Source organism: Heterodontus francisci, chromosome 18, assembly GCF_036365525.1.
Source record: "Heterodontus francisci isolate sHetFra1 chromosome 18, sHetFra1.hap1, whole genome shotgun sequence".
Lineage (NCBI taxonomy): Eukaryota > Metazoa > Chordata > Chondrichthyes > Heterodontiformes > Heterodontidae > Heterodontus > Heterodontus francisci.
In genome coordinates, this window is record NC_090388.1 from 999660 (window position 1) to 1014928 (window position 15269).

The following is a 15269-nucleotide window of genomic DNA, read 5'->3' on the forward strand; positions in this document are numbered from 1 at the left end:
TGGGAATTTAGAATAGTGGGAATGGAGGTTAAGGCAGTTGAATGTTCCTCCTGCAGAATGTGGGAGGTAAGGGTCGCCAAGAGTGTCCCTGCTGACTGCATCTGCGGGAAGTGCACCCAACTCCAGCTCCTCGAGAACCGCGTTAGGGAACTGGAGCTGGATGAACTTCGGATCATTCGGGAGGCGGAGGGGGTTATTGAGAGGAGTTATAGGGAGGCAGTCACACCTCAGGTAAAAGAAGTAGGTAGATGGGTTACCGTCAGGAGGAGAGGGAACCAGCAGGCAGTGCAGGGATCCCCTGTGGCCGTTTCCCTCAACAACAGGTATACTGTTTTGGATACTGTTGCGGGGGACGACTTACCAGGGGGAAGCAATGGGGTACAGGTATCTGGCACAGAGTCTGTCCCTGTTGCTCAGAAGGGAAGGGGGAAGAGGAGCAGAGCATTGGTCATTGGGGACTCCATAGTTAGGGGAACAGATAGGAGGTTCTGTGGGAATGAGAGAGACTCACGGTTGGTGTGTTGCCTCCCAGGTGCCAGGGTTCGTGATGTCTCAGATCGTGTTTTTGGGATCCTTAAGGGGGAGGAGGAGCAGCCCCAAGTCGTGGTCCACATAGGCACCAATGACATAGGTAGGAAGAGAGATGGGGATTTAAGGCAGAAATTCAGGGAGCTAGGGTGGAAGCTTAGAGCGACAACAAACCGAGTTGTTATCTCTGGGTTGTTGCCCATGCCACGTGAGAGCGAAGCGAGGAATAGGGAGAGAGAGGAGTTGAACACGTGGCTGCAGGGATGGTGTAGAAGGGAGGGTTTTGGTTTCCTGGATAATTGGGGCTCTTTCTGGGGTAGGTGGGACCTCTACAAACAGGATGGTCTTCACCTGAACCAGAGGGGTACCAATATCCTGGGGGGGGAGATTTGCTAGTGCTCTTCGGGGGGGGTTTAAACTAATTCAGCAGGGGAATGGGAACCTAAATTGTAGTTCCAGTGTACAGGATGTTGAGAGTAGTGAGGTCAGGGATAAGGTTACAAGGACGCAAGAGGGCACTGGCAAGCAAGAACTTGGTTTAAAGTGTGTCTACTTCAACGCCAGGAGCATCCGGAATAAGGTGGGTGAGCTTGCAGCATGGGTTGGTACCTGGGATCTCGATGTTGTGGCCATTTCGGAGACATGGGTAGAGCAGGGGCAGGAATGGATGTTGCAGGTTCCGGGATTTAGATGTTTCAGTAAGAACAGAGAAGATGGTAAAAGAGGGGGGGGGTGTAGCATTGTTAATCAAGGAGAGTATTACAGCGGCAGAAAGGACGTTTGAGGCCTCGTCTACTGAGGTAGTATGGGCCGAGGTTAGAAACAGGAGAGGAGAGGTCACACCCTGTTGGGAGTTTTCTATCGACCTCCAAATAGTTCCAGAGATGTAGAGGAAAGGATAGCGAAGATGATTCTCGACAGGGGCGAGAGTAACAGGGTAGTTGTTATGGGGGACTTTAACTTTCCAAATATCGACTGGAAATACTATAGTTCGAGTACTTTAGATGGGTCAGCTTTTGTCCAGTGTGTGCAGGAGGGTTTTCTGACACACTATGTAGACAGGCCGACCAGGGGCGATGCCACATTGGATTTGGTACTGGGTAATGAACCCGGCCAGGTGTTAGATTTAGATGTAGGTGAGCACTTTGGTGATAGTGATCACAATTCGGTTAGGTTTACCTTAGCGATGGGCAGGGACAGGTATATACCGCAGGGCAAGAATTATAGCTGGGGGAAAGGAAATTATGATGCGATTAGGCAAGATTTAGGATGCGTAGGATGGGGAAGGAAACTGCAGGGGATGGGCACAATAGAAATGTGGAGATTATTCAAAGAGCAGCTACTGCGTGTCCTTGATAAGTATGTACCTGTCAGGCAGGGAGGAAGTTGTCGAGCGAGGGAGCCGTGGTTTACTAAAGAAGTTGAAGCGCTTGTCAAGAGGAAGAAGAAGGCTTATGTTAGGATGAGACGTGAAGGCTCAGTTAGGGCACTTGAGAGTTACAAGCGAGCCAGGAAAGATCTAAAGGGAGAGCTAAGAAGAGCGAGGAGAGGACACGAGAAGTCATTGGCGGATAGGATCAGGGAAAACCCGAAGGCTTTCTATAGGTATATCAGGAATAAAAGAATGACTAGAGTTAGATTAGGGCCAATCAAGGATAGTAGTGGGAAGTTGTGTGTGGAATCAGAGGAGATAGGGGAAGCGTTAAATGAATATTTTTCGTCAGTATTTACAGTAGAGAAAGAAAATGTTGTCGAGGAGACTACTGAGATTCAGACTACTAGGCTAGATGGGATTGAGGTTCACAAGGAGGAGGTGTTAGCAATTTTGGAAAGTGTGAAAATAGATAAGTCCCCTGGGCCAGATGGGATTTATCCTAGGATTCTCTGGGAAGCCAGGGAGGAGATTGCAGAGCCTTTGTCCTTGATCTTTATGTCGTCATTGTCGACAGGAATAGTGCCGGAAGACTGGAGGATAGCAAATGTTGTCCCCTTGTTCAAGAAGGGGAGTAGAGACAGCCCTGGTAATTATAGACCTGTGAGCCTTACTTCGGTTGTGGGTAAAATGTTGGAAAAGGTTATAAGAGATAGGATTTATAATCATCTTGAAAAGAATAAGTTCATTAGCGATAGTCAGCACGGTTTTGTGAAGGGTAGGTCGTGCCTCACAAACCTTATTGAGTTTTTCGAGAAGGTGACCAAACAGGTGGATGAGGGTAAAGCCGTGGATGTGGTGTATATGGATTTCAGTAAGGCGTTTGATAAGGTTCCCCACGGTAGGCTATTGCAGAAAATACGGAAGTATGGGATTGAAAGTGATTTAGAGCTTTGGATCAGAAATTGGCTAGCTGAAAGAAGACAGAGGGTGGTGGTTGATGACAAATGTTCATCCTGGAGTTTAGTTACTAGTGGTGTACCGCAAGGATCTGTTTTGGGGCCACTGCTGTCTGTCATTTTTATAAATGACCTGGATGAGGGTGTAGAAGGGTGGGTTAGTAAATTTGCGGATGACACGAAGGTCGGTGGAGTTGTGGATAGTGCCGAAGGACGTTGTAGGTTACAGTGGGACATAGATAGGCTGCAGAGCTGGGCTGAGAGATGGCAAATGGAGTTTAATGCGGAAAAGTGTGAGGTGATTCACTTTGGAAGGAGTAACAAGAATGCAGAGTACTGGGCTAATGGGAAGATTCTTGGTAGTGTAGATGAGCAGAGAGATATTGGTGTCCAGGTACATAAATCCCTGAAAGTTGCTACCCAGGTTAATAGGGTTGTTAAGAAGGCATATGGTGTGTTAGCTTTTATTAGTAGGGGGATCGAGTTTCGGAGCCACGAGGTCATGCTGCAGCTGTACAAAACTCTGGTGAGGCCGCACCTGGAGTATTGCGTGCAGTTCTGGTCACCGCATTATAGGAAGGATGTGGAAGCTTTGGAAAGGGTGCAGAGGAGATTTACTAGGATGTTGCCTGGTATGGAGGGAAGGTCTTACGAGGAAAGGCTGAGGGACTTGAGGTTGTTTTCATTCGAGAGGAGGAGTAGAAGAGGTGACTTAATAGAGACATATAAAATAATCAGAGGGTTAGATAGGGTGGATAGTGAGAGTCTTTTTCCTCGGATGGTGATGGCAAACACGAGGGGACATAGCTTTAAGTTGAGGGGTGATAGATATAGGACAGATGTTAGAGATAGTTTCTTTACTCAGAGAGTAGCAGGGGCGTGGAACGCCCTGCCTGCAACAGTAGTAGACTCGCCAACTTTAAGGGCATTTAAGTGGTCATTGGATAGACATATGGATGAAAATGGAACAGTGTAGGTCAGATGGTTTCAAAGGTCGGCGCAACATCGAGGGCCGAAGGGCCTGTACTGCGCTGTAATGTTCTATGTTCTATGATCCCTGCCCTGCCAGAAGAAGGTGTAGTCTTGCTCTGCTAGAGATCCACTCGCGGGGAGACGAGTCTCCTGAAGTGCTGCAATGTCTACATTGAGTCTACTGAGCTCGTTGTTAATGATGGCGGCCTTCCGAGAATCGTTGATTTGTGTAAGGTCTTCCGACAGGCCAGGACACATAGTTCTGATGTTCCACCTTGCAAAGCGAAGGGCTGGTACCTTCTTTCCTTTTTTCATGTTGTTTGGTGCGGTGTATCAGTCCACCTTTCGGGCAATGACCCTGAGCTCCAAGCACCCATTGAAGCAGGTAGACTGTGGCGGGACAGAACCTTATTGACCAGGGGCTGCCCGGTTTGAGGCGGGCGGTAGTAGTCCAGTGAGGTGCAATGACCTCTCCCACCGACAAAGGCAACCCGTGGCGCCCAGTTTCTACGCCAATTTATCTGGACTTATAACCCGTAACTGCTGCCTTCCGTGTTGTTTCAGTCGCTGTGAGGCAACTATGGAGTGACCTCTCCATGGCGCATGCCTGGGCAAATTTATGGAGGTTGAGAGTTGCCCAGTCGTCAAAACCCCCCTCTCAGCCTTTCTGGTGGGGTCCAAAGGAGTGCAGGGCACGACGTTTGGCACCAGTATGGCTGCAGGAACTGCCGGAAACATGCCAAAGGTGACACATGACCGCCTACGGGGTTCCGCTCCGGATTATCTGTTAGGGTTTAATCCCTTAGCCTTGGTCTCTCCCGAGACGCCCACAAGGCAGTGGGGTTGTTAGGGCCCCTACACAGGTGTAGGATGGTGCCGGTGGGAGGAGGGGATGCGAGGGGGAGGGGTGGAGGGAGGGGGGTGCGAGGGGGAGCTGGGAAGGGGGCTGTAAGGGAGTGCGGGGGGTGCAGGGGAAGGGGGTGCGGGGGGAAGATGGTGCGAGGGGGGGTGGGCTGGGACGGGGTTGAGAGGGGGTGAGCTGAGAGGGTGGAGCAGGGAAGGGGACGGGGGGGGGGGGGGGGGGGAGGAAAGCGGGTCCAGGTAATAATCGATTTCCTCAGTGCCCACCATCGACGTCCGGAAAGCTCATCCACGTCCTTCGGGAGGTGAAGCATCTTTTGGCAGACTTACAGAGGTGATTACATTCGCTAAGGGTTTTTTTTCAGTGGTTTAAATAAAGGCATGCAGCATTGCCGACAGTGCGCTGCAGATGCTCTCCGAGCCATCTCCTGCGGGCGCTTTGAAGTTGCGGCCGGGGGGGCCGTTCGTGGGTTTTTTGGGTGATCAGGGCACCTTTTCTCAAGACTTCCCTCGGGTCCCGCTGCTCCTTCTTCACCTCAATGGACTTACCGCATGCCGTGGCTGCAGACACTCTGGGCAGTGAAGACATCAGGATCGGGGATTAAAGTATCGACAGCTGTGCTCGTCAGTTTCGTCCGGATCAATTTCATTGAGAAAACAAAGAGCAGGTGTGGCTGGGGGAGGGCAGTGGGCCCAGGTAACATACACTAAACTAACTGTTAACTTTTAGATAGGGCTAAAATGAACTGATTTAAAGAGCCAGGGGAGTTTAAACAGTTTAAGAGGGTAGATTGGGGGAGAAAACACTAGGAATGGGAGCAGATGGCCATGGATAGAGTTGAACAGCAAGGGAGCTTCCTCAGGAGCTTACAGCCCAGGAGCCATCTGCATTTAACCCTAATGCACTCAATACTAAGATTCTGCAATTAATATAGATTGGAAATAGCTGAAGCCTGATACTTGCGGCACTCCACTAGTTACAGACTGTCAACTTGAAAATGTCCCATTTATCCCCATTCTCTGCTTCCAATACATGATGCAAGCATCTATCTGTGCTAATACATTGCGCTCAACTCCATCAGCCCTAATCTTGTATATTTCTTTTCATGGGGCACCTTATCAAATGCCTTTTGGAAATCCAGGTATACTACATCCAGTGGTTGGAAGTCATTACTGGTGGGAAGGACACGGAGGAACAAATTTGCAAAGAAATTACAGAGAGGCGCAAAAATAATAGGGTAGTTATAATGGCGACTTGAATTATCCAAACATAGACTGAGATAATAGTAGTGTAAAGGGCAGTGAGGGGCAAGAGTTCCTAGAGTCATAGAGTTATACAGCACAGAAACAGGCCCTACGGCCAACCGTGTCCACACCAGCCATCAAGTCAATCTATTCTAATCCCATTTTCCAGCATGTGGCCCGTAGCTTCGTATGCTATGGCATTTCAAGTGCTCATCTAAAGATATCTTAAATGTTGAGGGTTCCTGCCTCTACCAGCCCTTCAGGCAGCATGTTCCAGATTCCAACAACCCTCTGGGTGAAAACATTGTTCCTCAAATCCCCTCTAAACCTTCTGCCCCTTACTTTAAATCTATGCCCCCTGGTTACTGACACCTCTGCTAAGGGAAAAGGTTACTTCCTATCTTCCCTATCTATGCCCCTCATAATTTTGTATCCCTCAAACAGGTCCCCCCTCAGCCTTCTCTGCTCTAAGGAAAACAACCCTAGCCTATCCAGTCTTTCTTCATAGCTGAAATGCTCCAGCCCAGGCAACATCCTGGTGAATCTCCTCTGCACCCTCTCCAGTGCAATCGCATCCAATTTGCCAAATTGCCACGGATCCCATTGGCTCTTACCTTCTTGACCAATCCCCCATGCGGGATCTTATCAAGAGCCTTACTGAAGTCCATGGAGATTATATCAAGTGCTTTACCCTCAACTACACACCTAGTCACCTCCTCGAAAAATTCAATCAAGTTTGCTAGACATCAAACTTGTTTCAATGTTGAAAGAATGTGTTCAGGAAAACTTTCTACAATAGTAGGTTGCTAGTCCAACGAGAAAGGAGGCACTGCTAGACTTGGTTCTTGGGAATGAGGTGGGCTAAGTGGATCAAGAATCAGTAGGAGAGCATTTAGGGGACAGTGATCATTGTATCATAAAGGTACAGGCTGACTATGGAAAAGGACAAAGAGCAATCCAGGATAAGAATAATTAACTGGGGGAAGGCTAACTTCAATGCGGAAAGAACAGAGCTGGGACAAATAAATTTGAGTCAAAAGCTAGCAGGAAAACCGGTAGATGAACAAAGAGGAGATAGTTCGGGCACAGTCAAGTTATGTTCCCTTGAAGGGGAAACGTAAACTCAACAAAGCCAGACCTTCCTGGATGACAAAAGAGGTAGAGATTAAGATAAAGAAGAAAAAGTGTGCTTATGACAGATGCCGGGTAGGAAATATTATTGAGAACCAGGCTGAATATAGAAGGTCCAGAGGGGGAAGTGAAAAAGCAAATAAGAGAAGCAAAGATAGAGCATGAAGAGAGACTGGCAGCTAGCATTAAAGGAAATCCCAAAGTTTTCTATAGGCATACAAATAATGAAAAGGTGATAAAAGGAGCAGTGGGGCCGATTAGGGACCAGAAAGGAGATTTACACATGGAGGCAGAGTGCATAGCTGAGGTATTAAATGAATACTTTGCATCTGTCTTTACCAAGGAAGATGATGCAGCTGAGGCAATGTTGAAAGAAGAGGCACATCAGACATTGGAGGGGTTTAAAATTGATAGAGGAAGTATTAGGTCAGCTGTCTATATTTCAAGTGGAAAAAGCACCAGGGCCGGTGAGATGCATCCAAGGATACGGAGGGAAGTGAGGGTGGAAATTGCAGAGGCACTGGCCATAATATTTCAGTCTTCTTTAGACTCTGGGTGGTGCCAGAGGAATGGACAATTGCAAACGTCACACCCTTGTTCAAAAAAGGGTGTAAAGATAAGCCCAGCAACTACAGGCCAGTCAGTTTAACTTTGGTGGTGGGAAAACTTCCAGGAAGAATAATTTGGGACAAAATCAATAGTCACATGGACAAATGCGAGTTAATTAAGGAAAGCCAGCATGCATTTCTTAAGGGAAAATCATGTTTTACTAACTTGCTCGAGTTTTTTGAGGAGGTAATACAGAGGGTTGATGAGGACAATGCTGTTGATGTCGTATACATTGACTTTCAAAAGGCATTTGATACAGTACCACACAACAGACTTGTGAGCAAACGTACAGCTCATGGAATAAAAGGGACGGTAGCAACATGGATATGAAATTGGCTGAGTGGCAGGAAACAAAGAGTAGTGATTAATGGATGTTTTTCAGGCTGGAGGAAGGTTTGTCGTGGAGTTCCCCGGGGTCAGCGTTGGGACCCTTGCTTTTCCTGATATATATTAATGACCTAGACCTTGGTGTACAGGGCACAATTTCAAAGTTTGCAGATGATACAAAACTTGGAAGCATTGTGAACTGTGAGGAGGATATTGTAGAACTTCAAAAGGACATAGACAAGTTGGTGGAATCGACAGACAGGTGGCAGATGAAGTTCAATGCAGAGAAATGTGAAGTGGTTCATTTTGGTAGGGAGAACATGGAGAGACAATATAGAATAGAGTACAATTCTAAAGGGGGTGCAGGAGCAGAGGGATTGAGGTGCATATGTGCATAAGTCATTGAAGGTGGCAGGACAGGTTGAGAGAACAGTTAATAGAGCATACAGTAACCTGGGCTTAATTAATAGGGGCATAGAATACAACAGCAAGGAAGTTATGTTGAACTTGTTTAAGACACTAGTTCGGCCTCAGCTGGAGTATTGCATCCAATTCTGGGTGCCGCACTTGTGGAAAGATGTTTAGTTTTGTTTAGTTTAGTTTAGAGATACAGCACTGAAACAGGCCCTTTGGCCCACCGAGTCTGTGCCGACCATCAACCACCCATTTATACTAATCCTACATTAATCCTATATCCCCTGTCCTTATATTTCCCTACCACCTACCTATACTAGGGGCAATTTTATAATGGCCAATTTACCTATCAACCTGCAAGTCTTTGGCATGTGGGAGGAAACCGGAGCACCCGGAGGAAACCCACGCAGACACAGGGAGAACTTGCAAACTCCACACAGGCAGTACCCAGAATTGAACCCGGGTCACTGGAGCTGTGAGGCTGCGGTGCTAACCACTGCGCCACTGTGCCGCCCCTATGTGAGGACATTGGAGAGATTACAGAAAAGATTCACGAGAATGATTCCAGGGATGAGGAATTTCAGTTATGAAGATAGAGTGGAGAAGTTAGGACTGTTTTCCTTGGAGAAGAGACAGCTCAGAGGTGATTTGATACAAATATTCAAAATCATGAGGAGTCTGGACAGAGCAGACAGAGAGAAACTATTCCCACTCGTGAAAGGATCGAGAACGAGAGTGCACAATGAAGATTGCTGGACGGCATGCCAGGAGCAGCATCAGGCATAACTAAAAATGATCTGTATGCCTGGTGAAGCTACAGCACAGGACTACTCGCATGCCTGACATTGGAAGCAGCATGCAATAGTCAGCTCAAAGCGATCCCACAACCAATGGATCAGATCGAAGTTCTGTAATCCTTCCACATCCCATCATGAATGGTGGTGGACAATTAAACAACTAACAGGAGGACGAGGCTCCATAAATATCCCCATCCTCAGTGATGGAGGAGCCCAGCACATCGGTTCAAAAGACAAGATTTGCAACCATCTTCAACCAGAAGTGCCAAGTGGATGATCGATCACGACCTCCTCCTGTGATACCCAGCATCACAGATGCCAGTCTTCAGCCAATCCGATCACTCCATATGAGATATAGAAACAGCTGAAGGCACTGGATACTGCAAAGGCTATGTGCTCTGACAACATTCCATCAATCGTACTGAAGATTTGTGCTCCAGAACTAGCCCTGGCCTGAGCCAAATTGTTCCAGGACAGCTACAACACTGGCATCTACCCACAAAAGAAAAAAATTGCCCAGGTATGTCCTGTCCACAAAAAGCAGTATAAATCCAACCCAGCCAATTACCGCCCTACCAGTCTACTCTTAATCATCAACAAAGTGATGGAAGGGTTCATCAACAATGCTATCAAGTGGCACTTCCTCAGCAATAACCTGCTCAGAGCTCAGTTTGGATTCTGCCAGGGCCACTCATCTCCTGACCTCATTACAGCATTTGGTCAAGCATGGTGAAGTGAGAGTGACTGCCCTTGACATCAAGACAGCATCTGACCGAGTACGGCATCAAGGAGCCCTAGAGAAACTGGAGTGAATGGGAATCAGGGGGAAAACTCTCCATTGGTTGGAGTCATACTTTGCACAAAGGATGGTGATTGTGTTTGTTGGAGGTCAATCATCTCAGTCCCAGGACATCACTGCAGGAGTTCCTCAGGGTAGTATCCTAGGCCCAAACATCTTAGTGGCTCCATCTTAAGATCAGAAGTGGGGATGTTCGCTGATGGTTGCACAATGTCCAGCACTATCTGTGACTCCTCAAATACTGAAGCAGCAAGACCTGGACAACGTTCAGGCTTGACTGATAAGTGACAAGTACATTAATGCCACACAAGTGCCAGGCAATGACCATCTCAAACAAGAGAGAATCTAACCATCTCCCCTTGGCACTTAATGACATTACCATCACTAAATCCCCCACCATCAACATCCTGGGGGTTACCATTGACCAGAAACTGAACTGGACCAGCCACATATATACTGTAGCTACAAGAGCAGGTCAGAGGCTGGGAATTCTGCAGTGAGTGACTCACCTCCTGCCTTCCCAGTGCCTGTCCATCATCAACAAGGCACAAGTGTGATGGAATACTCTCCACTTTCCTGGATGAATGCAGCTCCAACAACACTCAAAACGCTCGACACCATCCAGAACAAAGCAGCCCATTTAATTGGCATCCCATGCACCACTTTCAACATTCAGTCCCTCCACCACCGACATGTAGTGGCAGCAGTGTGTACCATTCAAAAGATGCAGTGCAGCAACGCACCTAGGCTCCTTCGACAGCATCTTCCAAACCCACGATCTCTAACAGCTGGAAGGACAAGGGCAGCAGATGCCTGCGAACACCACCACTTGCAAGTTCCCCTCCAAGCCACACACCATCCTGACTTGGAATTACATCGCCGTTTCTTCACTGTCACTGGGTCAAAATCCTGGAACTCCCTTCCTAACAGCACTGTTATAGAGTCATAGTCATAGAGAGATACAGCACCGAAACAAGCACTTCGGCCCACCGAGTCCATGCCAACCATCAACCACCCATTTATACTAATCCTACATTAATCCCATTTTTCCTCTCACATCCCCACCTTCCCTCAATTCTCCTGCCACCTACCTACACTAGGGGCAATTTTTACAATGGCCAATTTACCTATCAACCCGCAAGTCTTTGGCATGTTGGAGGAAACCGGAACACCCAGAGGAAACCCACGCGGTCACAGGGAGAACTTGCAAACTCCGCACAGGCAGTACCCAGAACCGAACCCGGGTCGCTGGAGCTGTGAGGCTGCGGCGCTAACCACTGCGTCACCCACATGGACTGCAGTGGTTCAAGATGGCGGCTCACCACTAACTTCTCAAGGGCAATTCGGGATGGGCAATAAATGCTGGCCTTGCCGGCGATGCCCACATCCCATGAATGAATAAAAAAACAACCCAGCCTCACCCTGTGATAAATTTCATGAGAGATCAAAATGATGAACTCAGTAATGACAACCCTTAGAAGCACAACCAATCAGTACTAGGTTTGCTTGGATAACTTTAATTCGTAAATAAAACAATTAGGTAGGGAGCGTAATAGGGCAGTTAGTTGTCAGACCAATGCTCATACTATCAAAATGCATAAATTTACAGGCAGTCTCACCAAGGCTGCTGCTGATTCCAGGGCTGAGTGATGAATGAACCAACTCTTTGGTTTGAGGATGTAATGCTTCCCTTCCCTGGCGCAGGCTCATTTTTCCTGGTGTCACTGGCTGAGATTCATCACTATGTGTTACTGAAGCTATCATGGGCAAAAAAGAGCTGAGTTAGCAACCTTGTTTGTTTTCTACTCACATATAAAATTTTCAAGATAAATAATGGAAAATTTCAGTAACACATGTGTTTCGAAGCAAATATCATTGACCACACTTAGAGATTGAGCAAACAAAAATAAATCCACTCAGACGCTGCTATGAACTACTCTAGAATCAGCAAATATGCTACACAATGAAGACAAATGATCCCTCAGCGTACTATCACAAGAATCACTATTAAGAGTATAGATTACATTGCATATTACCAGAGTGCAGGAAGACTACATGGGCACAATTTAACAGATTAATTTGTTGAAAGATGCATATTGCATTTTCGGAGTACAAAATGCCTAATCCATTCCAAGATGATTATAATTAATTATGAGATTAACATTAAAATAAAATTTATCAGCACAGTATAGTACCACAAAAACATTATTCTCCATCACACAGACACATATATATCCAATATAGCATCAGCTGCTGCAAGCTAGGTCCCCCTGACAAGCTCCACAGCAAGTGCTGTGACCTTATGCAATCACAGAATAGTTACAGTGCAGGAGGCCATTCGACCCATCGTGTCTGCACTGGCTCTCTGAAACAGCAATTCCCTCAGTTCCATTTTCCTGCCTTCTCCCTGTAACCCTGCACATTCTTCCTTTTCATATAACTGTCTAAGTCCCTTTTGAATGCTTCAATTGAACCTGCCTCCGCCACGTTTTCCTCATGTCACTTTTGCATCTCTTAAGTACTTTAAATCTGTGCCCTCTCGTTCTTGATCCTTTCATGAGTGGGAATAGTTTTTCTCTGTCTACTCTGTTCAGACCGCACATGATTTTGAATACCACTATCAGATCAGCTCTCAGCCTTCTTTTCTCCAAGGAAAACAGTCCTAATTTCTCCAATCTATCTTCACAACTGAAATTCTTCATCCCTGGAACCATTCTCGTGAATCTTTTCTGTACTCTCTCCAATGTCCTCACGTCTTTCCTCAAGTGCCGGGCCCAGAATTGGATGCAATACTCCAGCTGAGGCCGAACTAGTGTCTTATACAAGTTCAACATAACTTCCTTGCTCTTGTATTCTATGCCCCTATTAATTAAGCCCAGGTTACTGTATGCTCTATTAACTGTTCTCTCAACCTGTCCTGCCACCTTCAATGACTTATGCACATATGCACCTCGATCCCTCTGCTCCTGCACCCCCTTTAGAATTGTACCCTTTATTCTATATTGTCTCTCCATGTTCTTCCTACCAAAATGAATCATTTCAAATTTCTCTGCATTGAACTTCATCTGCCACCTGTCTGCCTATTCCACCAACTTGTCTATGTCCTTTTGAAGTTCTATACTATCCTCCTCACAGTTCACAATGCTTCCATGTTTTGTATCATCTGCAAACTTTGAAATTGTGCCCTGTAAACCAAGGTCTCGGTCATTAATATATCAGGAAAAGCAAGAGTCCCAACACGGATCCCGGGGAACTCTACTACGAACCTCCCTCCAGCCCGAAAAACACTCATTAACCACTACTCTTTGCTTCCTGTCAGTCAGCCAATTTCGTATCCATGTTTTTACCGTCCCTTTTCTTCCATGAGCTGTACGTTTGCTCACAAGTCTGTTGTGTGGCACTGTATCAAACGCCTTTTGGAAATCCATGTACACCACTTCAACAGCATTGCCCTCATCAACCCTCCCTGATTCCTCCTCAAAAAACCCCAGCACGTTGGTACAACAAGGCTTTTAATTTCCCAACGATATAAATTTCTATTAAGTTGGTTATTTACAGTGCTTCTGAAATGGTTTAAATATGAATGCTAACTTAGATGCTGTAAATGGGAAAGTTTCATTTTTATACATAATTATGGCTTATGTATTTGGAACAAGAACACAAATTGCCTTACAGGGGATGCAACGAAGGTTTGTTACATTAATTCCTGAGATGAGAGGGTTGTCCTATGAGGAGAGATCGATTCGAATATGCCAATATTCTCTGGAGTTTTGAAGACTAAGAGGCAAGCTCATTGAGATATAGGATACTGAGAGGCCTTGACAGGTCGATCCTTGAGGGGCTGTTTCCCCTGGCTGGGGAGTCTCGAACTATGGGTGATAGTCTCAGGACAAGGGGTGACCATGAACCTTTGGAATTCTCAATGCCAGAGGGCTGTGGATGTTCAGCTGATGAGTATATTCAAGGTTGTGATCAATAGATTTTTCGACACTAAGGGAATCAAGAGATAAGGGGATAGGGCGGGAACGTGGAGTCGAGGTGGAAGATCAGTCATGATCTTACTGAATGGCAGAGCAGGCTCCAGGAGCCTTCTGGCATACTCCAGCTCCTATTTCTTATGTTCCTTTTCCTTCAGCTGAGTTTTCTTTCTTGCTTTTCAATATTCTAAAAGGCCCACAGAACAATTCTAACCCTACAGACTCAGTTTCTGAACAGTTTTTTTAAAAAGGCCATCTCGCTCAAAGTGGCTTTCACATCAAGTAGACTCCCTAAAAATAGTTCTTCTGGTTCAGCACACCAGACTTACCACTTTCCTTCAATATTTAATATTTTGCAGTATGTTTTTATATAACCAAACAAGATTGAGATTGATAGATTTTTGGGCACTAAGGTAATCACCGGATATTGGGATAGGATTGGAAAATGGAATTGTGGTGGAAGATCAACCATGATCTTGCTGAATGGTGGAAAAGACTCAAGTGGCTGTATCACATTGACTGCTTACTGGTGTCAGCCGTGGCTCAGTTGGTAGCTCTCTTGCCTCGAAGTCAGAAGGTTGTGGGTTCAAATCCCACTCCAGGAACTGGAGCAAAAAAATCTAGGCTGACATTGCAGTGCAGCATTGAGGGAGTGCTGCACTGTCAGAAGTGCTACCTTTCAGATGAGACTTACCAACAAGGCCCCATCTATCCTCTCAGGTGAACATAAAAGGCTCATGGCACCAATTCAAAGGAGAGGAGAGCTATCCTCAGTGTCCTGGTCAATATTTATCCTGCAATCAACATCACTAAAGCAGATGATCTGGTCATTATAACTTTGCTAATTGAGAGCGCTTCCTAGGTGCAAAGTGGCTGCGAGATTGCTACATTCCAACAGTGACTACACATCAAAAGTACTTCATTGGATGTAAAACACTTTGGGATATCCTGAGGTCGTAAAAGGCATTGTATATTATCATGCTAGGTCCCCATCTGCCAAGAATGAGGCACATTAATTTTGTCATGGACTTTGACTTTAAACTATTACTGGAGTGAAGAAAGGACTTCTTAAACAGATCAGCCATGCTGGAAATAACATTCGCATATGAACAGATGCTGACTGGAAGGCCAAAGGACCATTCCCTGACACATTCAACCCACAATGGACCTTGATCACCAGGAATTGTGTTTTAGAGGAGCATTCCAGAGACTGCTAAGATGATACAATCCAAGACGGGGTCAGACTAGTCACATGACTAATCTGCTGGGCAACCTGGG

General features: G+C 46.3%; 1 protein-coding gene across 7 annotated transcripts in view; it reads right to left on the reverse strand.

Annotated features, from left to right (window-relative positions):
• The window catches only part of osbpl8 (oxysterol binding protein-like 8), a 435666-nt gene that overhangs the window by 215322 nt on the left and 205075 nt on the right, over positions 1-15269 (reverse strand). For 5 of the 7 annotated variants that reach the window (XM_068050083.1, XM_068050085.1, XM_068050082.1 and 2 more), the window contains one exon: positions 11634-11771. The exons of the other annotated variants lie outside the window; for them this stretch is intronic. In XM_068050083.1, coding sequence (XP_067906184.1) covers positions 11634-11771 — 138 coding nt within the window. The remainder of the gene's footprint in view (positions 1-11633; positions 11772-15269) is intronic. 7 annotated transcript variants of the gene reach the window in all.